Source organism: Drosophila kikkawai, chromosome 3R (assembly GCF_030179895.1).
Source record: "Drosophila kikkawai strain 14028-0561.14 chromosome 3R, DkikHiC1v2, whole genome shotgun sequence".
NCBI lineage: Eukaryota > Metazoa > Arthropoda > Insecta > Diptera > Drosophilidae > Drosophila > Drosophila kikkawai.
Window position 1 is genome coordinate 13681767 of NC_091731.1, and position 27596 is coordinate 13709362.

General features: G+C 49.3%; 4 protein-coding genes across 12 annotated transcripts; 2 read left to right on the forward strand and 2 right to left on the reverse strand.

The window, feature by feature from the left end:
• Positions 1-1366: 1366 nt before the first annotated feature.
• On the reverse strand, positions 1367-21363 carry mask (multiple ankyrin repeats single KH domain). 9 transcript variants are annotated; one of them, XM_041776981.2, is made up of 19 exons: positions 21248-21362; positions 18824-20187; positions 16082-16120; positions 15544-15679; positions 15244-15475; positions 15001-15175; positions 14196-14495; positions 11979-13947; positions 11883-11917; positions 11597-11818; positions 10252-11536; positions 10102-10190; positions 9758-10033; positions 9100-9696; positions 8726-9029; positions 7727-8658; positions 3509-7621; positions 3266-3445; positions 1367-3206 (listed from the first exon to the last, which is right to left on the reverse strand). In XM_041776981.2, the coding sequence occupies exons 2-19, from the start codon at positions 20126-20128 to the stop codon at positions 3168-3170; spliced, it is 12228 nt and encodes a 4075-aa protein (XP_041632915.1). In that variant the 5' UTR covers positions 20129-20187; positions 21248-21362; the 3' UTR covers positions 1367-3167. The 9 variants fall into 9 exon arrangements, with proteins under 9 accessions (XP_041632915.1, XP_017036272.1, XP_041632907.1 ...); XM_017180783.3 differs by having other exon boundaries at positions 3509-8658; XM_041776973.2 differs by having other exon boundaries at positions 3509-8658; positions 10252-11818; positions 21248-21363.
• Positions 21364-22162: 799 nt separating this feature from the next.
• Positions 22163-22883, forward strand: Spase22-23 (Signal peptidase complex subunit Spase22-23). Its single transcript, XM_017180767.3, has one exon. It carries the CDS (start codon positions 22241-22243, stop codon positions 22778-22780), a length of 540 nt encoding a protein of 179 aa, XP_017036256.1. The 5' UTR covers positions 22163-22240; the 3' UTR covers positions 22781-22883.
• Positions 22884-23946: 1063 nt separating this feature from the next.
• LOC108084526 (larval cuticle protein 65Ab1-like) lies at positions 23947-24861 on the forward strand. The gene is made up of 3 exons (XM_017180762.2): positions 23947-24243; positions 24309-24436; positions 24495-24861. The coding sequence occupies exons 1-3, from the start codon at positions 24226-24228 to the stop codon at positions 24718-24720; spliced, it is 372 nt and encodes a 123-aa protein (XP_017036251.1). The 5' UTR covers positions 23947-24225; the 3' UTR covers positions 24721-24861.
• Positions 24786-27591, reverse strand: LOC108084615 (mediator of RNA polymerase II transcription subunit 25). The gene has a single exon (XM_017180900.3). The coding sequence runs from the start codon at positions 27441-27443 to the stop codon at positions 24894-24896; it is 2550 nt and encodes an 849-aa protein (XP_017036389.1). The 5' UTR covers positions 27444-27591; the 3' UTR covers positions 24786-24893.
• Between the last annotated feature and the right edge of the window lie 5 nt (positions 27592-27596).

Below are 27596 nucleotides of genomic sequence, written 5' to 3' on the forward strand. Positions count from 1 at the left end.
TTCTAAAAATTTATCGAACATTTGTATGGCAGCTATATGATATAGTCGTCCGATCCGGCCCGTTCCGACATATATAGCAGTAAGAGTATATAGAAGACTATATGCAAAGTTTCATTCAGTTTGCGTAGAAACGGACAGATGGACAGACGGACATGGCTAGATCGACTCGGCTGTTGATGCTGATCAAGAATATATGTACTTTATAGGGTCGGAAAGGTCTCCTTCACTGCGTTGCAAACTTCTGACTGAAATTATAATACCCTGCAAGGGTATAAAAATCTGGGAAAATATCTATACAGCTAAATAGGTTACATTTTGTCCAATTTAAAATTTTAAATATTTTAATTGTAGAATTGTGTAATTTATTATTTAGTATCCCTAAACATGTTTTATAGAGCTAGGAATGATTTTTCTAAACAAATTTTTTAATTAAAAAAAAATTAAGAAAAACAGAGCTTACAAAGTCTAAACTTCTGTCATTTTTCTTCTATGTGAACAAAAGTTAAAAAACTTTAAAAAAGCTAAAAACCATTTGCATAAAAAAATTGAATAAAGTCACCCAAAATGATAAGATATAGCCGATGTGTAAGAGAAATATTTAAGCGTAATCTCCCAAAATTATAGAAATATAAGGGATAAATATCCATTTAAAGAATTCGAATAGACCCTCTTCTTAAAGGGTATTATGATTTTAGTCAGTGGAGCAGACCTTGCCGATAGTTATTCTCGATCAGCATCAACAGGCGAGTATTTCTAGACAAAAGAAATAAATATATATTTATTTTTTTCAAATTTGATCCTATGGCAAAATGAAAGGGTATACAAATTTCGGCTTCCCGAAGTTAGTATCCTTTCTTGTTATTATTACTTATAGTAAATAAAAACTAGTTTGAACCCTCCATAAACACAAAAAGGATGTTTTTTTATTTTTTATTTTATGCTGTTTAATGTTCTCTTTTATATTTTTCCTTCAATACAATAATAATAATTATAAGAGTAATAATAATCCGTAGTATACTCATATAGTATGTGTGTGTATTTAATATATGTAGTTTTTTATTTTTCTTTGCATTCTTTTTCTTTTTTTTGCTGTTGTGTTTTCATACTTTTCATATTTGAAGTATATATTTTATATTAAATATTTAAATTAATAAATCTATGTGTGTGAATTCTCAATTTCTTTCGCTTGAAAAAAATTCTACATTTATTCAGTATGCTTCTGCTTCTGCGTTTGCGTTTGCTGTTGCTTCTGCCTTTGCTTTCATGTCTCAATCAAGGATGATGGATGCATCATCTTATATAACGGCTGTGTTGTGTCCTCGCCTCAGCTCCTTTTCAGCTATTTCATCTTTTCGTTTGTCAACAAAAACGGTTGTGTTGTGTTGTGTTTTGTATTTTCGAGAATAATAAAGATCCTGTAGGGGGGGCTTGTGTGTGTTTCCTTGTTTTTTTTTTTTGTGGTTTATATCTTTCCGTAATTTGCTTGCATGACATACATAACTTAAACGAAACAACTCCATTCTCATTATATTATTTGCTTGCAGCTAAAACATTGAAAAATAGAAAAAAAAAACGTAGTTTCATGCTCACTTAATTTTATATTATTTCGTATTTCCACTTTTATCGTTATCATTATCGTTCAAGGATATCTTGTGGGTGTGTAGATAGGGATCTTGCGTGGCTTGTGTGTGTGTCTATAACTTTCCTCCAAGCATTATGCATATTCTCAAGCATCATCGGATTTGTTTTTTCTCTAGAATTTTACAAAGCAATTGCCTTAGCCCTGACTAATCGATAATAGGTCGATCGGAGGCAAGCAGCAGTGTGCATAGAGTGTGTCTTTACATATCTTCGTTAAGTTTTGTTTCGTTTAGTTTAGCTTCGACGAAATAAAAATTTGTGTATGTTTTTTTATATGCTATTCGCTAGGTATATATGTAGGTATATATATATATATTTATGTATGTACGTCTATGAGCAGTGTCGGAAAAGCGTCAAAGAGACGGCCAACAAGCGCCGCCTGCCGCCGTCGTCATCTTCATATCTCGTTTAGTTCTCGTAAATGGAATATTAAAATGTCTAATCTGTTGTTGTTTTTGGTTGGTATATCAGTTGATTTCGATATTTAAGCAATTTCAATTTCTACTAGCTACGTTTTTGGGACTTGGGGCAAGAGGAGGATGAGGATGACCGCCTTTGGCTCGGCGGCTCCTCCTCCTCCCATGTCGATCCTTTCCGGGCTTTCCTTCGTTTCGTTCTTGTCTGGTTTGTATCATTCGCATTCGCACTCGAAGTAATGATAATTAAGTAATTTCTGGTCATATTTTCTAGTCTCCGGCTTCCTGCTTTTCGTGAAGTGATAAGGGGATAGAAAAGTGTGCGCCTAAGATGTACAATTTGGACATTCATTTGCTTGCCATTTTATTAATGTTATTAAATATATATGCATATAGATGTAATTATGGATAATTGTTTTTGAATTAAATGTTTCTCTGTGTGTACCTTCTTAGCTGGCGCTAAACATTTCACTTTAATGTTTCATTCATAAGACTGACTTTAAACTTAAAAGTAAATGTATTTGTGTGTTTTGTGGGAGTGTAGAAGTGTGCGTGTGTGTGGATCGTGCATCACACACACACACCAAACAGAAACTTTAAACAATAACTTCACTTTACGCTCTTGCTTCAAAAATTATTCAATACATTTTAAAAATAAATAATATATATTGCGAACATTTTTTTTAGTTGCGCTTTTCGCATTTTCCGTTTGCTTTTCTCTGTTCTGTTCTGGTATTGGGGGGATGGGGGGCAGGCACCTGTGGATCCAACCCAAGCACCAAACGAAGATGAATGGATTATCCTCGTTAGGACTCAATGGCATTGGCAGGTTTAATTTGGAAGAGTGGCAAGTGGGAAGTGAGGAAGAAGCCGAGAGTGAGAGTTCGAATTGAAAACGAAAGAATTCAACAATCTTTCCCTTTTTACATGGTTCAAACCAAGTTAGTACTACTGCTGCTGCTGCTGCTGCTGCTGCTGCTGCTGCTGCTGTTACTGTTGCTGGGTACTGTGGCTGGTAACTCGGAAGACCCCTCTGGTCTGCTCGATTCAGTTGTTGTTCGAATGGCAGGCCTAGAAGAGGTCTTCGCTTAGAATGTCGCTGGGCGGACATCAGTTGGACCAATTGGTGGTGTAGTTGGTCCAAGGCATCTAGGGAATATATTATTATTATTTCTCGTGATTTAAGGAAACAATCCCGTTAGCCTTACGTGTTTGTCGTGGTGATCCCACACCTCCATCTTGTCCGGCATGTGTGCAGAGATATCAGCTGCGCCAGGGGCTCCCACGAAATGCTGAAAGCCGTACGAGGGCATCAGGTTAACGTGCTGCTGCTGCTGCTGTTGGCTCATATTTGGCGGCGCCTGCATGTTGTGGTAGTCCATGGGCATCTGTAAGGTAAGGACACAATAAGAAGCCATCTCCTAGAGAGTTGAAAGATATTGGGAACTCACATTCATTTGCTCATGCTGCTGCTGCTGCGGATATGGCCCGTTGTTGTAGGGCCTGTACTGCTGCTGCTGCTGTTTCAGCCAGTTGAGCGGCTGCTGCTGCGACTGCGGTGGAGGCGGTGGCTGCTGTTGCAAACCTGGCGGCTGGGCCTTCGGCTCGTGAGCCCATGGTGGCAGGACGGTCGACAGTGCGTCGTCCATGCTCAGGGCCGAGGCGGCCACGTTGAAGTTGTTGAACTTCCAGGAGGCAGCACGTTCCGTGCCAATGGGGCGCGGCATCTTGCGGATGTCGTCATGGTTGGGCGACATGGCAGATGGTGAGCCCAGGCCCGCCATTCCGCCAGCTCCGTTCTCCAGATGCAGCATATCCCTGCCCGAGTACGAGGGATATTCCAATGCACCTCCATACCAGCGCTGCCCGCTGCCTGCACCTCCTGGCTGCCTAGCACCAGCACCCGGTGGCTGTCGCCCCTGGTTGCCGCCGCCGCCTCCAAACATATTCGATGGCGGCGCTCCACCCTGCGGTGGTGGCGGCTGCTTGTTGCCCTGGGCAAAGACCGAGGCGCGCGGATTCAAGCGAAGCATGTTGTTGCCATCGACAATGTACGGCGAGGACGACGGATCCATGGGATAGTTGAGCTGCGGTTGCGGCTGTTGCTGCTGTTGCTGCTGCTGGGAGGCGCCTACCTTGTCATAGATCAGACGCTGTAGATTCTGCTGCTGGCGATCGATCATGGCGGCGGCGGCTGCTGCTGCTGCGGCGGCAGCCACATTACCTCCGCTGGCCGGATTGGAACCGATCGCTCCGTATGTTGGTGGTCCTCCTGCCTCCGAGGCGGACATCGGCATTGGAACATGCCTCTGAATGGGTGCCGTGGCCGTTGGCGGCTTAATAACACCCGGTGAGTGGGCGGGGGCAGTCTCTCCCAGACCACTCTGGGTACCGTTGATAGAGGCCTGGGGGGCAACTCCTGAGGCATTCACCTCGTTGTTTGCCACCAATGGTGATCTGGCCGGCGGTGCAGGCGCTCCACCGCCACTACTGGTTATAATATTCAGGGCCTGCTGGACACTCTGTTGGCTGGATGGCGGTTGCTGCTGCAGTTGCTGCTGCTGCTGCTGTTGTTGCTGTTGCTGGATCACATTGCCCACGGGTGGCGAGGTGGAGTGATTCGACGAAGCCTTGGAACTGCCCACGGGCGAACTAAGGATGTTGCGATTGTATCCTGGTGCCTTAGAGGCATCCGCCTGCGGCAGAATATCGCCAACAGGTCCAGCACCTCCGCCTCCAACGCCTGGATCTCCGAGCTTGCCCCACTGCGATTGCTGGTAGTCACTGAACAGGGAATAGGCGCTCGACAGCTTGGCCGCCAACTGGGCACTGAAGCTATCGCTGGCAGTGTTGGCTGCACTGGCCGCCATCAAGTCGTTGAGAATATTCGTGTTGATCACCAGATTCTGCTGAGTCTGTGCTTGCTGCTGTTGTTGGTGTGCCTGTTGCTGCTGCTGTATTGGCTGCTGCTGCGACTGCTGTTGTTGGTGCTGTAACTGTTGCTGTTGCAGCTGCTGTTGAGTCTGCTGCTGCTGTTGTGCCTGTTGCTGCTGCTGCTGCTGTGCTTGGGTGGGTGATCCCACTCGCTTGCTGGGCGGAGCAATAGGCTTCACGTTGCTATTAGTTGTCACTGATGCCGCGGCAGCGGCTGCATTCACGGCGGCCACATCCGCCGCATTGAAGGTGCCAATTGGTCCAGCCAATATGTTATTGCCACCGCTGCCCAGTTGGGCAACGTGACCAGCTACCGCTGTTGAGGCGCCTCCTTGGCCAGGCCCAGCAGAGACTGGTTTGCCTCTGCCGAAGGGAGCCACCACGCCGCTGCTCCGTCCGCCAGCCGAGGTAATTATAGCAGCGGCAGCTCCTCCAGCACCCTCAGCCTTTTTGGGCGAAGATGTGGCCGTGACCGCTGCAGCCTTGGCAAAGTTCTGTACTCCTCCGGTAGTCCCTGTCGAGGACTTTACTTGAGCCGAGTTGGTAATCTTCTGGGCTGTCGTTCCGGATTTGGACGAGCCCTCAGAGCCCTTGCTGCTTCCCTTGGACACGCCATTCGAGGAGGTGGGGCCACCAGCATTTCGTCCAGACTGCTGCTGCTGCTGGCTGAGATAACCGCCACGGCCATTCTGTCCGCGGGAGGAACCTGATGAGGCACTCGCCGACGACGCCGAACCCGACGACTTGGAGCTGCTGCCATTGGACTTGCCAGAACCCGAGCTACGTCCACTGGAACCCTTCGCAGGCTGTGCGTGCAGGGGCTGCTGCTGCTGCTGCTGTTTGTGCGCATTGCTGTAGGCTGCTGCCGCTGTCGTGGAACTGGCCGACGAACTGGACGATGTGGAGGTGGTGGATGCCGCCGATGAGAAGTTGTTTACGTTTACGCCAGCAGCGGTACGATTATCCCAGGTGCCAACGGCCATGGGGGCACTTGCTGCGTTGCTGGCATTGGCGGTCTGCTTGATGCTGCTGTTAATCCTGGGCAGCATCTGCAGTATGTCCACATCCGGATCCTTGATGAGCGCCAGTATGAGCATATGAGCCTGCTTGGTGGCATCGGTCAAACCCTTGATCGTGATGCATCGCTCAGACTGGTTCTTGCCCTGCTTCTCCACCTCAATGTGGGCACCGGTGGTGGCTCGAATGGCGTTAATGTTGCTTCCACCGCGTCCAATCACACGGGAGATGGCGTTCACCGGCACCTGAACCTTCTTGCACGTCATCTCGGGTGCCGAGGAAGACGCTGACGAAGCACCAGTGCCTCCGCTCGAGTTGGAGCTGTTGCCGGCGCTGTTGTTGTTGGCCAGGTGATGGTGGTGATGCGGATGATGGTGCTGCTGCAGGCTGGTTGCCGAACTGACACTGGCTGTGGCAGGCACTGGAGCACCACTGGATCCACCTCCCACCGCCGCAGTGGTCTGCTGGGTGCTGCTCTTACGCACCACCTCCTTCCATCCATCAACTTCGCTGCGTTTAGCCGGATTCAGGCTGACGTTGTTGCTGCTGCTGATGGATTGCGCCACTGCTGGTTTGGCCACTTCCTTGCGGGTGGTGATAGTTGTGGCGGTGGCACTGCCTATGTTACTGGCAGAATCGCTACTCTGCAGTTTGCTGGAGTTACTGGGTTGAGTCGGTTTGGCTGCCGGCAAGGCCACCTCTTTGGGCGCTTGGTTCTCCTTCTCGCGCTTGTTGCTGCTGGTCGAACTGGTGGTCTTCTCCTCCTTCTTTTTCACTGAGGACGTCTCTTCCTTCTTGACCTCCAGTTGGCGCTTTAAGGGACCCGAGGCCAGCGCCACCGTTTGTGTGGGAGGCGACGACGCCTTGACGACACTTTCGACAGCCGCGGTTGGTTGCTTCTTCACAGAGATGCCCTTGGTGACGTTGGTGGTGGTGGTTGAAGCGGGTGAGACGACCGGAGGAGTGGGTATAGAGGCTGGTTCCACAGCTGCCACCGCCTTATTCTTCTGCTGCTGCTTCTTGCTCTTCTTTCCCTGGCCAGAGTTGGCGGAGGATTCCAGAGTTTGAGCAGCACTCAAGCGGGCAGCTCCCTTAGTGTCTCCGCTGGAGCAAGATCCCTGATCGATGCCAGAGTCACCCTCCGCCGGCGGACCAACCTCCTCGTCCTCGTCGTCCTTATCGGAATCATCGTCCTTGTCACTGGCATCGTCATCATCGCCCTGCTGGTCATCTCCATCGGCTCCACTGTGACCGCTGCCCTGCTGCTGGCGTCGCTTCTCCTCTTTCTTTTCCATCTTCTTCTTCTTCTTCCGCTCACGACGTCTGGCAGCGGCCGCCTTGCGGCTCTCCTCGCGTGTCCGCTCCAGATCCAGCTCTTCAAGCAGAATGGATGCATTCTTGTTGGCCTTGACGGCCTGTGCCTCCTTGGCGCTGCGCAGAATCTTCATGCAATCGTAGCACTTGTCAATTAACTCCTTGTCACTGATGGTGCCAATGAAGCGGATCATCTCCTGGTCGGAGGGGAACTGGGACACATACTGAACCATCCACTTGACAATCTTGGTGTGACCCTTGCGGAAGGCGGCCATCAGGCAGGAGACGCGCCGATTGTCCTGCGAGTCAATGTCAGCATTGTGGTCGTACAAGAGTTCTACGACACTCAGGTGGCCCCCGTGGGCGGCCAGCCAGAGCGGCGAGTTACCCTTCTTATTTTTTACCTCTACACTGGCCCCCCGCGACAGCAGGAGCTCCACAAACTTCTGGTGGCCCTTGTCGGCGGCAATGGTCAGCGCCGTGTCCCTGGATGTGGGCACTGGAGCGGCATTCACATCCGCCCCCTTGTCCAGCAGGACGCGACCCACCTCGATGTATCCGCCGGAGGCGGCCTCCATTAGCGGTGTGAGGCCAGTCTTTGCTCGGTGCTCGACATTGGCCCGCCGGTCGAGGAGCAGACTAACGACCTCATGCCTGCCCTGGAAGCAGGCCAAAGTGAGCGCAGTGTTGCGATTCGTCTCGATTTGAGCGTTGATGTCGGACCCCTGATCCAGAAGCAACTTCACCGCCGGCGTATGGCCATTCATGGCGGCTAGCATGAGGGGAGAGATGCCCAGCTTGCTGCCCGTTCGGGAATTGATCTCAGCTCCATGGCTTAACAGCAGCTTGATGATGTTCACATAGCCGCCACTGGCCGCCAAACTCAATGGTGTATAGTCTGACACATTGCGGTGCTCCTTGTTGGCACCGACGCTGAGCAGGAGCTCGACCACCTCGTAGCGGCCGCCTGAGCAGGCCAACGACAGTGGCGTGTCCTTGGTGCGCTCGGATTGGGCCTCCAGCTCGGCACTGTGCTTGAGCAGAATGTCCACGACCTTGTCATGTCCAGCTGTGGCCGCCAGTATCAGCGGTGTGAATCCCTTCTTGTCCCGGTGCTCGATATTCGCTCCCCGACTGATGAGCAGCTCAACGAGCTCCTCGTGCCCGCCGGCACAGGCCAGTGTTAAGGCTGTGTCGTGGTTCGACTCGGTCTCGGAATCGATCTCAATCGTCTTGTCCACGCAGGCGGGGGTGGCCACGGTCAGCTGGTTCTGCAGTTGCGCCTGCTGCTGGGCCGTTGCTGCCACCTGGGGCTGTTGATGCTGATTCGTATTCACTGTGAGGGGCAGAGTATATATATATATATTTTAAAGGTGCCTCTTCATCAGGGTCCTTATCCTTACCTTGACTGCCGGCTGGTGTTTGCCGGAATCCAGAGCATCGGCGATCCTTGCGCGACTGCTTGTCAATTGCCTTTTTGGCAATGCCGCCAGGCATTGATTTGGTGGTGGCACTCACTCCACTGCTGGGCGTGGGTGTGGGCGTGCCCATTGGCCAAATCGAGAGCTCGTTCTGCTGCTGTCCCTGCGGCTGCTGCTGCAGCTGCTGTTGCTGCTGCTGTGGAGGCTGCAGGGCGAACTGGGTATACTGTCCCACTGCTGCGGGCTGCGGCACAACCACGGAGGCAGGATGCGTCTGTGTGGCCACCTGGTGGAATAAGAACAAAGATTGCACATGACATAAACAGGGTAAAGGCAGGCAGCTTCAAAAATCTTACCTGATGCTGGACACAGGTGGGCGCCTGCATGAGCGGCGGCGGATGTAGCAGCAGCTGTTCCTGCAGGTTAAAGTGCTTTTGCTTAAGAGGCAATTGCGCTCCGGCCGAAGCCTGTCCGCTACTACGCTGAAGCAGCAGCTCCTGGGCCACCTGCTCCAACTCGTTCTGGGTGGGCGCACGCTGGCCACCGGCGGTTCGATGATGCTGGAAAAGGTGGGCCTGCTCGGCGTGCAAAATTTGCTGCTGCTGCTGTTGCTCAGTGAGAGGCTCTCCCAAGGCCTGTTGTTGCTGGGACATGTTGGGCGGCAGCTGGAAAAGCAACTGGACTGGCGGCGCATTCTTGTCGCCGCTTTCCACGTTGTACACAAAGTTGGTGGCAGGCGGCTGCTGCTGCTGGTGTTGGTGTGCAGCCACAGCCTTAATGATTCGCGCATTGGAGTACTGTTGCATCTGCTGCTTCAGCTCTGGATCGTTCTCCAAGGCGAGCTGTTGCTGGTGGAAATCGGCCGCTGGATGATGCAGCTGCAGCTGCTGCTGCTGCTGATCGTCCGTGGTGGTGGTGAAGGGCAGTAACGAAAGCGGAGCCTGTTGATGTTGCTAAAATATGCCAAGACGTAAGTATAGAATAATTCAATATATTGGTAATGACAGAACCCACCTGCAGGTGCATTTCATCCGCCTCGAGGAGTCGCTGGTCAAGTGGGATGTTTTGCCGCATGGGATAGTCCAGCAGGACGAGATTCGCCTGTTGCTGCTGTGCATCTGGCGGCACTTCTCCTGGCGATCTGACCACACCTACCAACTGCTCCTGGCCGGGCCACTTGGCCGATGATGATTGCGCCGCCGCTGCCCAGCTGCCGGCAAACCTACCCTTGCACATCTGGTTAAGGCTAAACTCGGCCAGCTCGGGGTAGTTAAGGCTGCTTGCCAGCTCCTTTTGAAAAGCATTTTTGAAGTTACAATTTATTTAAAAAAAAAAATGTATATAAATATTATAAGCACCTGGAATATGTCCTCCATTTCGCCATCGTTGGCAAAGTGCTCCAAGCCGGGATATAGCTCGCTGGGTCCAGCGCTGCCATCATCCTCAACTGCAATAAAAGAGTAGAGTATTTGGTATGAAAAGCTTAGTAATCTCTCTGCAAAACCTACCGCATTGCTGCTGCTGATCACTACCGTCCACTTGATGCTGGAGCTGCTGCTTCTGGTGAACAACCGCAGCTGCCTTGGCATGCGCTGCTGCTGCTGTGGCAGCTGCCAGCTGTTGCTGGAGAACGCTGTTCAAAGCCGCATTGCTTGTGGCCGCCGCCTTGAGATTGCTTATCTGGGGCAAAACGTGGACCAGCTCCGAGTTGGTGAGGTCGGGCGGGAAGTCGCACAAGGTCTGCGAGGTAAGGATCAAGTTCTCCAATCGTGTGGCCATCTTGCGCTGCTTGGTAGGCAGTGAACTGCTGCTAGAGCTGTTCTTTGAGTTGTTATTATTGTTGTTGTTATTATTGGCGGCACCCTGATCATTGACGGGCACATCCAAAAAGAACTCATCATCCTCATCATCGTCCTCATCCTCCTCTCCCTCGGCAGCGCCTTCATCTTCATCAATGTAATCCACCTCTCCCTCATTGTCCACATCAGCATCATCTTCGTCATAGGTAAGCTTATCGATGTTATCTCCGCTGTTGGTATCCTGCTCGTCATCCTCCTCCTCCTCGTCTTCTTCGTCATCGTCGTCGTCTTCTTCCTCTTCCAGAATGATGCCATCCTCACGGAGAGCCGCAGCCAAAGCAATGGGTTCGGGCGGCAAAGTATTCTCATCACCCTCTGCCCCATCGGCACCAGCCCCTTCAATGTCCTCATCGCTCTCAATATCTGTGCTTATCTCATCCGCATCCTTATTGGCTGCTGCCACAGCAGCGGCCGCTGCTGCCGCGGAACAGAGCGTAGCTAGATTTTTCATCTCGGCCCGTGGCTCCGTGCCTAGGCGATGATCATCGCTTTCAGTTGGCGACATGGTGGTCTCCTCCATTTCCGGCGGCGTCTCTGTGGGCGACTTGGGCTGATCGCCAAAGAAATTATGCACTCCAACCATATGCCAACCGTCATCGAAAAAGTTCAACTTTGGCTTCATGGTTGGGTCCTTCCTGCCTCCTCGCGACCCATTAACCGCAGTCTCTAGCATGCCGCGGAAATCCTCCATGGCCGTCTTGCGCTGCAGGGCCACATCCAAGGATTCCTGCTGCTGTTGGTCAGCGAAATTGCCGCTGCCTGTGGGAGAAGCGAGGGGCGAGGCCGGTGAATTGGAGTAGGCCACGACATTAGACGAAGAAGTCGCTGATGCTGCTGCTGCTGCCGCCGCGGCGGCTGCTGCATTGTCCAAAGCCACACGTTGATGATGCAATTGCAGATGTTGTTGCAATTGCAAATGTGTCTGCTGCATTTGCTGTGTGAAATAAGGAGAAGATATGTCGCGTGTGTCACTTGGTAGTTGGAATCTACTCACGAAGTTGTTGTAAATGGAGACCATCTGGTTCTGCTGCAGATTCGGTAACACCTGATGGGCATGCTGGGCTGCAGCTGCTGCTGCCGCTGCCGCCGCTGCTGCTGCTGCGGCTGCCTGCTTGCGATTGCTCTTGTTGGTGGCCTTGACCTTGGGCCTGTCGCTAATGGCTGTGCTCTGAAGAACTTCCGAGGAGTGTGTAATGACGGCTCCGCCACAGGTTCGCTGCAAACATGTAAAGTGGGTCATGAAAATGTATCTTCTGGTTGAAAATGCAAGGCTAACTTACCTGGCTATTGTCCAGCGCTGTGGCTTCGGCTTCTACTGGAATATAATAATCGGACATAAACTAAACTGATACCCAAAACAGGGGATTTGGGCTTACCTTTCAAGGCTGGCTCGTTGGGGTCTATGCCACTGCTGCTCGTGGTGGCATCCGGCGGCAGTTCGCCCTTCTTTACCTCAGGCATAAAGCCGCGACGTCGCTGCAGCCGTGGATCCTCTCCAGCGCAGGCGAACTGGGGAGATTTTCCATCCTCACCCAGTGGCTGTGAACGCACCTGCTCAGTGTGCTGTTGCTGATCGAGCGGGCAGTCGATGAACTCCACCACGTCGCCAGACTTCAACACACGATTCCTATTCGGCAGGATGCCCTTCAGCTTGGCCTGACCTTGAGGCAGTGGCTGCTGCTGCTGTTGCATTACAGGCTGTTGGCAAACTGTGTGGAAGAGCACTGGCGGAGCTGGCGGTGCCTTCTGCGGCGGCTGCAAAGAGTTGATGTGCTCCATGTCCAGGTCAAAGTGCTTGCACGGCACCAGCGGTGGCTGCTGCTGCTGCTGTTGCTGCTCAAAGCCCGGCTGCAGGTGGAATAGTCGCGACTTGGCAATAAGACCCTCCTGCTGCTGGGCGCCCAGGGTGGTCAGATCAATGCCTCCCACTTCTCCGTACTCCTCCATGCCAGCTTCACTCCCGGTGGTGCTGGCACCTGCTCCGGCACCGCCCATACCCGACGATGTTGCCGTCAACTGCAGCTCGCCGGCGTCCAAAAAGTCCCCAGTGCCCAGGGCCACGATGTTCGTGGATACATTGCCGGTACTGCTGAACTGCTGCTGGTGGAACAGTTGCTGGTTAGAGGCTCGCGCCGCCTCAGATAGCTCATGCAATCCAGGGGGAGCGTTGAGCTGCTGCAACTGATGTTGCAGCTGCTGCTGGAGGATCTTCTGTTGCTGCAGGCGCATCTGATTGGACCCAGCTGCGGCAGCGGCGGCGGCTGCAGCTGCGGCGGCAGCGGCCGCTTGTTGGTTGGCATTCGCAGCCGCTGCCATATCAGCCGTTTGCGAAATGTTGGGATAGCTGAATAGGAGCTCAACGACTCTCGTATGCCCACCTTTGGAGGCCTCGATTAGCATGGTGCTGTTGTCCTTCAACTTGTGGAACGGATCGGCGTTGTTCTTCAGTAGCAGTTCTACCACAGACTGATGACCACCGGCGCAGGCTAGCGACAGGGCAGTGTGGTCATTACTGGTCGTCTGCTTATTGACGTTGGCGCCCTTCTGAATGAGGAACTTGACGGTGCACAGGTGTCCGGCGCGACAGGCCTTCATCAGTGGCGTTCGTCCGCCTTCGGATTCATGCTCCAGCTCGGCTGCATAGGATAGGAGAACGCCAGCCGCATCCGTATGGCCGTTTTCGCAGGCATGCGTCAGGGCCGTATCTCCTGTCTGCGTCTCGGCATGAACATTGGCCTTGTTCTTGAGCAGGAAGCGTACCAGGTCAGTGTGTCCCTCCTGTGAGGCCTCCATGAGAGGCGTGGAGGCGCCCAGTTCCAGATTGGCGCCTTCCTTGATTAGAAAGGCAGCCACTTCACTAAACCCGCCGCAGCAGGCCAACGTGAGGGCCGTCTCCTGCGTTTCCTCCGTGGTAGCATTGATGTTCGCCCCCTTCCTAAGCAGCAGCGCCACCATCTCCTCGTGGCCCTCGCGCGCAGCCTCCATTAGCGGAGTGTAGCCTTCATCGTTCACCTCCTCAATATTGGCGCCGCGTTCAATCAGCAGGGTGGCCAATTCGACGTGCCCACCGCAGGCGGCTAGCGTTAGCGGTGACTCGAACGAGTCCGTCGGCATATTCACCTGGGCACCCGAGTCCAGCAGCAGCCGCGCCACCTCAACGTGACCATCCATTGAGGCTTCCATTAGGGCGGTATGCATTTCGTCGGTCTTGTGCTCCTGATCGGCACCAGCCTGTAGCAGGAATCGGACCATGTCCAGGTGACCCTTGTAGCAGGCCAGAGTAAGGGCGCTCTCCTTAAACTCGTTCGAGTGGGTGTTGATGCCGGCTCCATGTTCCAGCAGCACCTAATAAAAAAAAAGCAAAGAATGTAATTACCAAATTAGTACAGAAATGACATGGTAAACTTGGAAATGCGATGCACGGAATCAGATAAGATCAAACTAAATCACAGAGCGCTGGCATCTTGTCCAGACCAATCCGTAACTCGATTCAGGTCGCGGGTTAGAGCCAGCAGCATTCTCAAATCTCGGATTATAATCATTTTTTTTTTTTTAATCTTTATCGGTTCCCTCAATAATACAAATTTACTTACCTTTGCCACTTCAACATGGCCGGCGGAGGCGGCCTCCATCAGGGGCGTGTGTCCGTTTTCGTTCTGCTCCTCAACGTTGGCGCCGTGCTTGAGTAAAACCTTGACCACATCTACCTGACCGCCGGCACAGGCGAACATGAGCGGGGTATTACCGGTGGCGCAATGAGCATTTACATCGGCATGGTGGCTCAGCAACAGCTTCACAATGTCCAAATGCCCCGCGGAGGCTGCCTCCATAAGCGGCGTAGAGTCCTTTTGCCCCTTGTCCTCCACCTGGGCGGCAGACATGGCCAGCAGAACCTGTGTGGGTGAATAACGAGTGATTCGTGTTTAAGTAACTCCTATCTGTGTGTGTGGGGGAGTTGCAAATGAGAAATTTATCTAAATTGTTGTCTAGTTTTCTTGATCTTTCTCTCTGCGGCTGCTACCACGGTGGTATTTATCGATAAGCCGACGCCAGAAGGGAGTGCGGAGGTGGTGGCGTTGCCACACCGGCGAAAAAACGCACCTTTCGATACGATGGAGAGGCGTCCGCAAAGGCTGGCAACCATTGCGCTCAGCTGTTCATACAAAAATTTCACGTGCCAAGAATCTTAAAAATTCGTGTTTATTTTTACACTAAAAAAAAAGCTTCAACTTGAAGATGCAAGTTTTTTTTCCTTTAGTATAACGTATTCTATTTGAAGTAATGAGAAATTTTTTAATTTGGCACAAAATATGAATAAAGAAATTGAATATAAAGCTGAAAGCTTTTCCTCCCAGATAAACCTTACAGAATGTGGATTTCCGGTTGAATGAAACATACCTGAGCCAGCTCGTAGTAGCCCGCCGAGCAGGCCATCGAGAGCAGAGATTCGCCATCGTCCGTGGAAGCAGCGGCATCATTAAGGTTAACATTGCCCTTGCAGAGCAGCCGCTTCACCGTATTGACGTCGTTATCCGTGCAGGCGGCCACCAGGGATCGGGAGAAGCCACTGCTGCTAAAAATAATAGACGATGGGTAAGCTCTGGAAAAACTGGAATTTAGAAGCTCGAGTGAAAGACTCACTTCTTGTCGCGCGGGCTGCTGGCACAACGCATCTTGGTCAGCGCCTGCTTGGTCTCATCAATGGCATGGGTGGCGTGACGCAGGACGGGTGCCTTCTCATTGGCCGCGGCCTCCAGCAGGGCGGTGAGATTACTCGATCGCTTGTTGTTGGCGTCTAACAAAAAGGGCGCATCTTCCTCCTCGTCCTCGTCGTCAATCTCCTCATCGTCCGCATCGTTGTCCTGCAGCACATCTGGAGAAAGACAAACAGAAAAGGGGTTAAATAAGAGTTAAATAACAGCACAAACACAAGCAACTCACCTATCTCCTCCTCGTCCTCTTCGTCATCGCCATCAGACTCGTCCGAGTCCTCAGACTCCTCCTCCGTCTCATCCTCATCCTCGCGCACCTCGCCCTCGTGCGGGCAGCTATCGGGATCTGACTCGGGAATATCATCCTGCAAGAAAGAGGTGTACATTTTTGTTTGTTAGACTTATCTTGGCTAAAATTATGTATTTCTACGGACGAACGGGGGTGTGAGTATTAACATTTGTTGTTCTACAAATAAAAGCTGGAAGTTACAAATTAGAAAAGCTATATAGTTGATCAGTAGAGCACATTCTTGTTGTCTAAGGCCAGCAACAAAGTGGTGTGATTATGTGTGTCTCTTGGGATGTAAGTGGGCGAGGAGGAAGCGGAGTAGTAGTTGGGTTAAAAACCGATCAATCATTGTTGCGAGTTATTAGTTTGGACAGAAGCTTTAGGGTCTTTTGATTATTGGCTTCGGTAAATGTGGGCTCGTTTTTCTGGCGATGTGGGGTATGGGGAGCGGGGGTTATAACGCGAAACTGAAACTTACCAGGAGATCTGGCCTTAAACACAAGAATGCCAATAGGATCTACAAATAAAGAGAAACGAAAGAAACATACATAAATCATAAAAATTAACGCAAGAGCAGACAAAATTGAGAAGATTTCAAAGTTAAGAGAAAGCTGTTCCGGGACTATGCAAGGATTTACATCGACGAAGAACAGCTGCAAAAGGTCCATGCGGCAACGGGAACTCCTGGTCAGTGCTTTGGTCAATCTCAGTAAAAGTGTACGGACTAATTGCCAGGTGATGGTTATCATTGCCTGGTTTAAGTGACTCTTTGCACGTTTTCAAAAACCAAAATTTTAAAATGATATCGTATTTTGGGTAAATAAAACAACAGTAACAAATGTGACAACAAATGGCCGACGAGCACGACCGGCGGCCACAAAAAATAAAAATAAATTATACGGTAAAAATGACAAATTGAAATTAAAATGGCAATGCGGCAGAGTTGCCAGATAATCCACAAGCGAAGACAGGCCAAAAATTATAGTTATCGATAACAGGTGAAGAGTGGACGTGGAGGAGACCGAAAACTAGCAAACAAATAATTACATGGGGAATTTTCACTGAGCGATCGACCTACTGGTTTTCTGGGATGGTTTTTCTTCGTCTGTGTCGAATGAGCATCTATGTAAATGTTTTCCCTTACCCAGAATTTTCTTTGCAACAATTTTGACTTTTTGTTTTTTTTTTTTAATACATATTTATTTAAAAGACTTATGAGTCAGAACGTCAGTGCAGCTCGTACATCGATTTAAATACGGCACCACACACAAACTGCCCAAAAGGGGGAGAGCGGCCAGGTCTGCATGTGTGCATCTGTGCGTATGCGTGTGCTTACGCCCACGCCTTAAATTATTGAACCAAAAATAAAGATGCAAAAAGAAAAATTGCCGAAATACATTTCCACCACGAGGCCAAGTGCTGTCGCTTAACCTTTGATGAATGAACATAACATAAAAGAACATAACCAAGCAGATAAGCAGTGAGCAGCAACGGAACCGAAAAAAAGAAAAATCAAAGAACAGAAACAGAGGAGAAAATACAACAAAAATTCATCATGAACGAGTTCAACAACAGCAGCCCGTTCGTTTGTTCTCGTTGGCATTGCTGTGCAAGTATGTGTGTGTGGGTAAATTTGTAAAAAAAAAAAAGAAAGAAAATCAACCGTAAAATGTTTGCACGCCACTGCAAAATAATCTGCAAATTGTGTCTCCTGTCGAAAATTGGCAAAAGTTCGTTACACTCAACTTGCTTTATTTCGACGCTTATTTATATTATTGTTATTTCTGCTGGTTCTCTTTATTCGCTTCGCATACGTAGTTTTACTGCTGCTGCAGCAACAACAAAAGATAGCAGCTAGAAAGAAGCAGCAATAGCGGCTGCGACCAGAGTTGCCAGACAGCGAACGGACATCTTTGTCACGCTGCCCAAAAGAGAATTCGCGAACGCACCCGAAACGGATTACATACATATGTACAAGCACATATATGTATGTACATATGTACATATTGCAGGTAATTCCAACTAAACAAAAGAGTAGCAGGGTTGAGGTTGGGTCAATTACAATAATTTCGTCTATAATGGTAAGCCTGTGACGAAGCAATGACCTTTGCTTTTAATTGGACATTGACTAGCATAAAAGCTTTTTATTATTCGCATTTCTCATTTCTGTTTTGCGCATGTAGGCGTGTGCTAGACAAAGAAAAAAGTACTCTCACACATAGTCACAGCACCCAACAAGCAAACAGCTGATAAATCATTCACCAATACACCGAAGGAGCAAAGGGCCTCACTCACATACACTTCTAAAAACACGCGCAAAAGACAGCACAAGAGCGAACCGGAGAGAGCAACATAGAGATGAAAGTATCTCGCTGCAATAACACACAATATGTTTAACGATCAATTCGGTTCCGAGGTATTTCCCTGCCTTAAAAATGCCAGCACACCTGATATAATGGGAACCTGGAACCTGAATCTGTGCATCGGCAGGCGTGGATTTAGCTAGAATACAGTGTATTGCGGCGGCAGCTGATAACAAAACGCGTATATTTTGATGAAACCTTATCATGCGTTTTATTGTGGGCTGTGTGATTCAGTTACCTTTTCTTTTAATGATAATTTTACTTAATTGGGGGACATTTCTATTAAACCTGACTTTTGACCTAGAAGACAGTCGGAAAGGGATTGATCTGTTTGTACCAGAAACTTTTTCCTAGTGGACACATTTTTCTAGTTCTTTCTAGATTTCGAGTAACTAACCTATACAATCAGTTTAAATAAGCTTCAAACCTTTTTAATTAGTTATGGTTTTGAAAAACAATAAAATACTGAATGTAGATACTTAAATAGAAAACAATACATTTAAAATATATGTACATATATTCCAACTTGTTTAATTGGAATAGCTAGATACATATTTCAAAAAAAAAAGTACAAAGAGTATATACAAAAATCAGATTCATCACGATCAATATTCATACATCGAAGAAGCATAGCTAACTCAACCGAAGACCAAAAGGCGTAGAAAAAGAAGTTTTCTTTTTAGACGAGAAGCTGGGGCAGTTATTTAACAAAATAAACACATTTTGAGACAACTTGTTCGACTCTAATGAAGATGCAACCTGCTGAAATCTATACGAGGACCAAAAAGATATTCGTCAAGTCTACGTATAAGAATGGGGAGTGCTTGGATATTGGAGCCTGGGTGCAGAACACTCACCTCTGAGACAGACTCCTCCTCCGACTCTGACAAGTCGGTGGTGACAGGCTGGGGATAGAACTCCGTATCGGTGTCCGTGTCCGGCGTGATGATGTTCTGCAGCGCCGACGAAATGGCATTCACGATGCCCACTGATGACGACAGCGAGGAGGCGTTGGACGACATGGACGACGAGGCGGATCGATTGGAGGCGGACGCCGATGCGGCTGCGGCGGCGTCCTTAAGCTTTTGCTTGAGCACAGCCGCCGCATTGGCCACATCCACGGCGGGATTGAGGGACATGCCGCGGGCTCCACCGACAGCTCCCGCTCCACCAGTAGCAGCGCCAGCGTTGCTATCGACGGCAGCGGCGGCGGCGCCCATCAGCAAAGTGGTTGCGGCGAATTTTAAATGCGCCGAATCCTTGCTGGTCAAGTTGGGTGTATTGCCGGCTCCAGACGCAGCGGGTTGCTGCTGCTGCATGGCCACCTGCCGCTTAAGGGCGGCCACAGCTGCCCGTGTCTTCTTCGAGGAGGACGAGACGGAGGCGACAGTGGTTGCGGCAGCAATGGCGTTGCTAGAGCTCGGCGCCGGTGCAGGAGCAGGTGCGGTAGCGGGTGGAGGCGCGGGCGTTCCTGAGCTGGGCGCCGAGGCGACGGCAGCCCGGAACTTGGCAGCGCTGCCGGCGGCAGTGGTGGACACCGATGCAGGATTGGCAATGACCGTGGTTCCGCTGATGGTCCCACTCCCGCTTGCGCCGCTGGGGCTGCTGCTGCTGCTTGTGGGCGTGCCGCTGCAGACGCCGCTGGCGTTCGTTGTGGTTGTGGTGGTTGAGGTGGCCGTTGGCGGCGTGGGCGTGGCCGCCGCCTGGCTGCTGGTACCGGACATCTTGGCAGTGGCTGGGTGGTGGCTGTTACTGTTAACTTTCAATCTGCCGCTGAGAGGAGCTGCCAAGCTCGCGTTCGAGCTGGAGCTAGAGCTGCTGCTGCTGGTTGTAGTGGCTGCTGCTGCTCCCTGCTTCAGTGGCTCATTCTTGGCCGCTGGCACGAACTTCCGTTGGCCACTGGTGGCCTTAAGGATAGCGGCGGCTAACGGATGCCTGGCGGCGGCGGCAATTCGAGGTAAGTTGTGATTAAACTGTCTGTTGTTGGTTTTTTGATTGTTGTTGTTATTGGTGCTATTGGTATTGTTCTTGCCAGTGCTTGTTGTTGCTGCTTTTGTTGTATTGTTGTTGGTTGTTGATTTAGATGTTGCTTTGTTAATATAAGCCGTGGAACCCTGATTATTCAAGTCATCGCAATTATGGGATTTCGCATCATTATTCATTTTACTCTCTCTCGTCGGAGATTGTGTTTCTCGTATATTTTACTCTGAATTTGCGCGTCCTTTTATTGATTAAGTTTCGGAAAGCGTGTGAAAAACAGCATTTTATGAGTAAAAGATATACGTTAAAGGATAATCACTTCAATGAAAACTTGTTTTATTAAAGTGATTTTCCTTAATTTCTAAACATAAAAAAAAAACACGTCAACAAATAAGCGGAAAAGTAACGGTACTTGGTCTAGCTAAGTTTGTATTGATTTTTGATATTGTTAGGACTTGGATTATATATATGCAAGATATATATACGCGTATATAGGCGATGGTCGGAGACGCACAAACACACGTAAGTAAAGGCACCTCACACTCTCACATACACACACATGCACGAACTGAAACAGCGGAGTGGCAACGCCGAGCATTCTTTCACTTTACCATTGCACACTCGTTCGTTCGCATTTAATTCTCCCTTCCCATTCCCTTGCCCAGCATGCCCACTACCGACTGATTCACATTTTTACACAGAAAATTGTTCAGGTGCGAAACAAAACAACTGAAGATGCACACACGCTCAATGATAGCGGGAGGAAAATCACTTTTATTTTCGCTTTTATTTCGCCCCTCGTCTTTTATTTGCGGAGACAAGGCAATCGATGCGCAATTAGGACTTCGGAGACGGGGCAAGGCAACGTGCTTCACTATTTATATAATCGCAGGCGGCGACACCACCAAACGCCCGATCGATGGCTGCACTCGGCTCGATTAATAACTTTCGCACATATGCAATTGCCGTACTTTATTTATAAAACCATTCGAGCAGTTTCGACTTCGCCCGAACGAACGAAGAAAAAATCACTTTTCGACTTTGGCGTATGCCGTCGCTTGGTCGATAGCCTCATCTCGCTTGCGCACACGCGATGCCCCGACGCGGCCAGTCGGTCCGCTGTTGCCGTCTCATTCTCGCCCGCAAGCGAAGGTGGAAAATAGCAGAGCGACTGAGGGAAAATTTTTTGCCACTATTTCGAAGCGGATTTCCACCGATTGACCGCCGTCACAGGCCTGAAAACTACTGCACTGCGTGCCGCACACGCTCGCCAACAGTTTGGCTATACTTTCGCGTATTACCGTGTTGAATTTATAGCAAATTAATCAATTTTTCAGCAGTTAAATTCTCTGTCTATCGTTATCGTCAGAGTTTCGGATCGCCATATTATTCCCGGATGTTGGAGTGTTACCAAACCTTAAAATTCCAATTGTAGTGTTACCAGATGAAAGTTGGCTAGACCGTGTCAAATGTAGCAATTGGGTCGAATTCCGAATCGGTATGTAAAATCCAAACGATACTATCGATTACAGCCAAATTGTTCCCAGATGAAAATTTGCGTTAGCGGTTAAAAATCAAATGTAGCAATGGGGCCGATTAAACTGGCAGAACTAAAATGAGCCAGAAAGACATCGGTGTATACAAAATCAGAGTTACTAGACAAAAATTGGGCTACTATTTAATTTAATTTTAAAAAATCAACTGTAATGAGATGGACTGAATATTGAATTGAACCAGCAACGCCAAAAGAGTGATCTGGTTCCTTCGGCGGCTGCCATCTGGCGTGAAAATTCCATCTCTTATCGATAGCTGCAAAAACCTTAAATAAACCTTAAATAGATCCACCTCTGCTACAATATATATTTTAACCACATTTTAGGTTCTTTTTAAAATTAAGTCCACAAACCATTTTTCTGCTTTAGAGAGGCCCTAGAACACCGCATTAAAATTCATCATTGTGTCTTTAATTTCGTACGCAGAATTAATGTTTAGTTTAGGGACTTTTTCGAAATAATTTAACTTTTTAATATTTTGCTTACAACTAGAATTAAAGATTTCAAATTTAATTTGTTCAAAATATAAAATGGTTCAAGTCTTGTCTAGATTCGATTACATTGAGTTATTTTTTTAAATCTAACTATCGATAACGGTATGGGCCGATCAGGGCTTCAACTTTTTGGGATATTTTAGGGGGAAAGCCAAATTTGCATCTGGCAACCCGGCGTAGGATTTTCTTCCACTAACAAATTTACTACGTGGTCAACTTTGCCGACCAAGAACGAGAAATTCCAGCGATGCATACGGTTCTGACCCGCGGAAACGCCACCGTGGCGTACACGCTCAGTGTCCTGGCCTGCCTCACCTTCAGCTGCTTCCTGTCCACCGTGTTTCTGGACTACCGCACCGACGCCAACATCAACACTGTGCGGGTGCTGGTGAAGAATGTCCCCGACTACGGAGCCTCCCGCGAGAAGCACGACCTCGGCTACATCACCTTCGACCTGCAGACGAACCTCACCGGCATCTTCAACTGGAACGTTAAGCAGCTGTTCCTCTATTTGACCGCCGAGTACCAGACGCCGGCCAACCAGCTCAACCAAGTGGTGCTCTGGGACAAGATCATACTGCGCGGCGAGAACGCGGTGCTGGACTTTAAGAACCTGAACACCAAGTACTACTTCTGGGACGACGGCAACGGCCTGAAGGACAACCGGAACGTGTCGCTCTATCTCTCCTGGAACATCATTCCCAATGCCGGTCTGCTGCCCTCAGTTCAGGCCACCGGCAAGCACCTCTTCAAATTCCCCGCCGACTACGCCACATCGTCCATTTAGGATTAGTACTAGTTCGAAACTTGTATAGTTTGTATCAAATAAAATCTCTTCTCTGTAATGATTTCGGACTGAATCCGGAGAATTGGGGAGAAGCTTCTCCGAAGTTTTGAATGTGTTGTTGCAGTTTCTGGTATCGTTTAATGGGAGTTAAATGTAGGCAAGGAGTATTTTTAAAATTATATGTTGTTTTGTTATAATATTGAAATTTTTAATTAATTTATTAATCGAATCAATAAACTCTTCAGTTCCTAACAAGTTGGATTTCATTATTACTCAAAATAAACTAAACGTTTTTAGTAATCGGATTCCAAATAAGTGGGCTTGCAGAATACATGCCTCCATTGGAGGTAAACGAATATGGTTCCCTTATTAAATTTTAATTAAATTATTGCTGGATTGAGAGTTGGGGAGAAATTTCTAAAGCTAATAAACTCTTCAGTTCCTAATAAGTTGGATTTCATTATTACTAAAAATAAACTAAAAGTTTTCGGTAATCGGATTCCAAATAAGTGGGCTTGCAGAATACATGCCTCCATTGGAGGTAAACGAATATGGTTCCCTTATTAAATTTTAATTAAATTATTGCTGGATTGAAAGTTGGGGAGAAACTTCTCCAAAGTTTTGATAGCGTTATTCCAATTTCTGGTAGGGAGTTTAATTTCAAAAAATTTTGGACAGAAAATGTCCTTCAAATGGTCTTATATAGATGTTATGCGCTGTCATTTTATTTAAAATGTAATAAAATAAAATATAAACTTATTGCATCAATGAACTAACAGTATGATTTTATTATTACATTAAAAAAATAATAATTTTTTGGATCCTGAAGAATTTTGGCTTCTAAAGGATGTTAATATTACTTGTATTAATATTCTAACATTGCCAGAATTTAAATTCATGTAATTGTATATCCTTGCTGAAGGCATTACATACATATATCTTGATTTTATACCGTAATATTACTTTTATTAGATTATTAAATCAAAATTTGTCGACTATATCTAATAGGCGTCATAGGAAGGATTTAGTTAGGCATTCCGACTGCAAGGGTATACCTACTAAGACCGACTTTCAACTCCAACGTTGCATTAGGGTATTTTGGATGTGCCAAAACTAATGTCAAGGCTAACTCCTATAATTACCTGCAAGCCAGATATGAATAAAGACCTAATGGATTCACATATGTAGAAGTGATAAATACCTTAAGTGAGCTATGCCTGCTGGTTTCTTCCTGCCTTTTATCTAACAAATTAGAGACTCCCAATCGAAGTGAGCTCCCGAATTAAGCAAACAACGACTTTTGGGCCATCCGACCGGTTGTGGCCAATAAGTTGATAATAGCTCCCATCCACTGGGCGTGTTTTCAATGCTATAGTGCAAAAAATCTTGGCGGTTTGTTTTTTATATAAAGGAGTTCATTTTAGGCTCTCCAGTAGTGCATCAACATGGCTTCTGCTAAGTTTGTGAGTGCATGGAACCGCAATTTTACAGTTCTAATAAATTAAAATAAGGTTTTCGCACATTCCAGTGGTTTTTCATCGGCCTGGTTGCCATTATTACCGCCAACTGTTCGGCTGGTCTCCTAGATGACTTGTATCCAAAAATCGTAACGGAGTTCTATAATCAGGCCCCCACCGAGGAGGGCTACCGCTTCAGGTAGGTTTTATTTAGTTTCATTTAGAATTTGCCTTGTTAAGCTCGCAGCCATTTTTAGCTCCGAGGAGCCCAATGGAAGCAAGCGAGAGGAAATTGGGGTGATCATGAACCCAGGCACTGATAAGCAGGAGCTTGTGGTGATGGGCTCCTACTCGGTCCACGATGAGAAGACCGACACGGACACCGTTACCATGTACACCGCCGACAAGGAGGGGTACAAGGCGCGTTACCAAATTAAAAACCGCAAACTGAGTGCCGGTGCTCTCAAGTCTTCCGCTGGCTAATGGATTCCCAGATCTGCTAATGGAATATATATGTATGCCTGGCATAGAAAGGATTATATAACTTTTCTAGTTCTTAAAATTAGCTGATTTATGTATATTTCTGAAATAACCTTAATTGCATGATTCATACAGTACAAAATATTTGAGTAGAGTAATCCTAGTATCCAGGGAGCCTACATGAACTCGTAGCTGCCGTCGTCAAAGTTGCGATTGCCGACCATTGGACCACCCGCTCCCATTTGGTTTGGATTCTGGCCGCCCATCTGTGGTCGAAACTGGTTGCCAGGCGTGGTTTGGTGCTGCAGCAGCTGGCGCAGACCCGGATTATTATTACTCATCATGGGTCGGACCATTCGCTGCTGCTGTTGTGCCTGCTGCTGCTGCATGGCGGCCACATTGGGAGCCACCTGCTGCAGCTGTTGCTGAAGATTCGGATTGGGGACACCGCCAGGCCCGACGCCCACGCCAACGCCGAGGGGCATACGTTGCTGCTGCTGCTGCATCATGTTCATTTGCATTTGATTCTGCTGCATGGGCATACCGCCGGGACCGGGACCAGGTCCACCGCCGGGGCCTCCGCCCATCTGCATATTAAGCTGGTACTGGTTGTAGTGCTGCTGCTGCTGCTGCTGCTGGGAATTGTCCTGCTGCATCTGTTGTTGCTGCTGCTGTTGTTGTTGTTGCTGCAGCTCCATGGGGGACTTGCCCGGCTGCTGGAGCATTTGCTGCTGCTGTTGCTGCTGCTGCTGCACGCTGCCGTGCTGCTTCTGCTGAATAACCTTGCGCAGACGCTCCACGAACATCGCCTGATTGTTGGGAATGAAGCCGAGGAATGCGTGGCGATCGGGCGTGTACAAAAGAATGAGCACCTTGATCTCGCAAGCGGGCGAGTTGGGTATAGAGGAGAAGTGGACGCAGCCGGCGTACCCAGAGGTCATCATCTTGGCCAGAGAGTCTAGAGCTTCGCCAGGCGTGGGTCGGAAAACTACCATTTTGGAGTCCTTTAGAAACTGGCCTCCAATGTTGCCCACCAAGTGTTTGGGCATCAGCTGCATCAGCAGCTTGGGCGGCCAGTTCTCCGCCTTGATCTCGGGCACTCCGTCCTTTATGTTGGTGCACACGGTGCACTGGAGGGTGTGAGGTATCTTCTGCTGGTCGCTTTTCGGTTTCTCCGACCATTCTAGCACTCCCGTCCAGATCTTTTCCCTCAGGGAGGCCTGCTCCTGCTGCGGATTCGCCTGCTGTTGCTGCTGGGGATTGCCTTGTTGTTGGGCATTCGCCTGCTGTCCCACTTGCTGCTGCTGCTGTTGCTGTTGGGGATTGGGCATGTTGGATACCGCGTTGGACACCGGCATCATGTTGTTGCCGGCATTGGGGTTGCCTTGCTGCTGTTGCTGCTGGGCCAGTTGTTGTTGCTGCTGCAGCTGCTGATGATTGAGCATTTGCTGCTGGTTCAGCATCTGCATCCTTTGCTGCTGCTGCTGCTGCGCCTGAGCTTGTTGTTGCTGTTGCAGTGAGCTGACCGTCTGGTTGGGCGGCGGCGCAGTTATACGCGAGATTAGCGCCGAGTTGGGATTCTGTTGCTGTTGAAGCTGCATGCCACCGCTCTGACCCTGGACGCCGCCGACATTGCCAGCGCCCTGCATAAAGGGCGGTCGGGCCTGTCCCGGCTGGTTGGGATACATCCATCGATTTTGTCCTGGTCCCACGTTCGGCTGGAAGTTGGGGTTCTGCATCTGATTGGGTACAAACTGATTTTGCTGTTGTTGCTGCTGCTGCTGCTGCTGCATGAGCTGTTGCTGCTGCTGGGGATTGAGCAATCCCGCCTGGGGATTGGGACCCGACTGCTGTTGCATTGGGTTCATGTTCATCACTTGCTGGGGATTGCCCTGCTGCTGCTGCTGCTGTTGTTGCTGGACAGGCGCAGTGTCCATGGGAATGCCCGGACCTGCCTGCTGCTGACCCGCTGAATTCTGTTGTTGTTGCTGCTGCACGGCAGCCTGGGCAGCATTGGGGGCTGCCATTTGGGCCGCCATGCTATTGGGACTGGGAGCTCGCTCCTTGAGGCTGTAACCTTTGAGCAGCACCAAATGGCGGATATTCTTGGCGTAGTTCTTGCTGGTTATCGGCTGATCGCCGTCCGCCTTCATGAAGAGCTTGAACAGCACCGGCATCTTTCGCGGCGCAATGATGGATAGATTGATCTTGCGCTCGTTAAAGAGCACCGCTAGCTGCTCGCAGGACTTGCCGGGATATTTCCAGGACTCAGTGGTGGGCATTTGGTACGGTGGACTGTTGCATATGAGGATGCAGTGCCGCTGGACGCTGGTCTGGTCCAGCATCTGGCGACGCTCGCCGATGTCATCGAAGCAGCCATGGGCGGCCGCAAAGCCCTCGGCCATGTGGGCACACGACTCCATGCCGCCGCCCACCAGCGGCAGCCGGTCGATCGTCTCCATCACCTTTTGGGGCTGCAGGAAGGGGCCGTAGGTGGAGCAGACGGGCTCAAGCAAATTAGCGGCGGTCCGGTACACAACGATTCCGTATAGCGTGGCAAAGCGCTCCGCAATCAAATACTCGCGCTCGTCAATGGAGCCAGTGGTGAAGTGCTCCAAGGTGGGCAGGATGTAGTTGGTCTTCAGCTCGTTGATGTAGGCGCCGTTGATCGCGCTGCCTTCGATAACGAAGACCACGTCGGCCAGGGGCATCTGGTCGACCTCCATGATGCGACGGCGATTCTTAAAACCGAAGAACTTGTTGCCAGGAAAATGGAATCCTTCTCTGGCGTATGTTTTACTGCTTCCCCTTCCTACTCTTTCTTCTTCTTCTTCTGTTTGTTATTGCTATCGCTGCGACTCGATAGTCCAATGTTATCG

Bases quoted from the DNA above. Each gene is read 5' to 3' on its own strand.
- mask (XM_041776973.2), bottom strand. From the start codon at position 20,128: ATGAATAATGATGCGAAATCCCATAATTGCGATGACTTGAATAATCAG. The intron at 16,121-18,823 runs GTGAGTGTTCTG...CTTTATTTGTAG, and splicing joins AGGAGGAGTCTGTCTCAGAG to ATCCTATTGGCATTCTTGTG. The intron at 14,496-15,000 runs GTATGTTTCATT...TCACCCACACAG, and splicing joins GCTACTACGAGCTGGCTCAG to GTTCTGCTGGCCATGTCTGC.
- Spase22-23 (XM_017180767.3), top strand. From the start codon at position 22,241: ATGCATACGGTTCTGACCCGCGGAAACGCCACCGTGGCGTACACGCTC.
- LOC108084526 (XM_017180762.2), top strand. The intron at 24,437-24,494 runs GTAGGTTTTATT...AGCCATTTTTAG, and splicing joins GAGGAGGGCTACCGCTTCAG to CTCCGAGGAGCCCAATGGAA.
- LOC108084615 (XM_017180900.3), bottom strand. From the start codon at position 27,443: ATGGAGGTCGACCAGATGCCCCTGGCCGACGTGGTCTTCGTTATCGAA.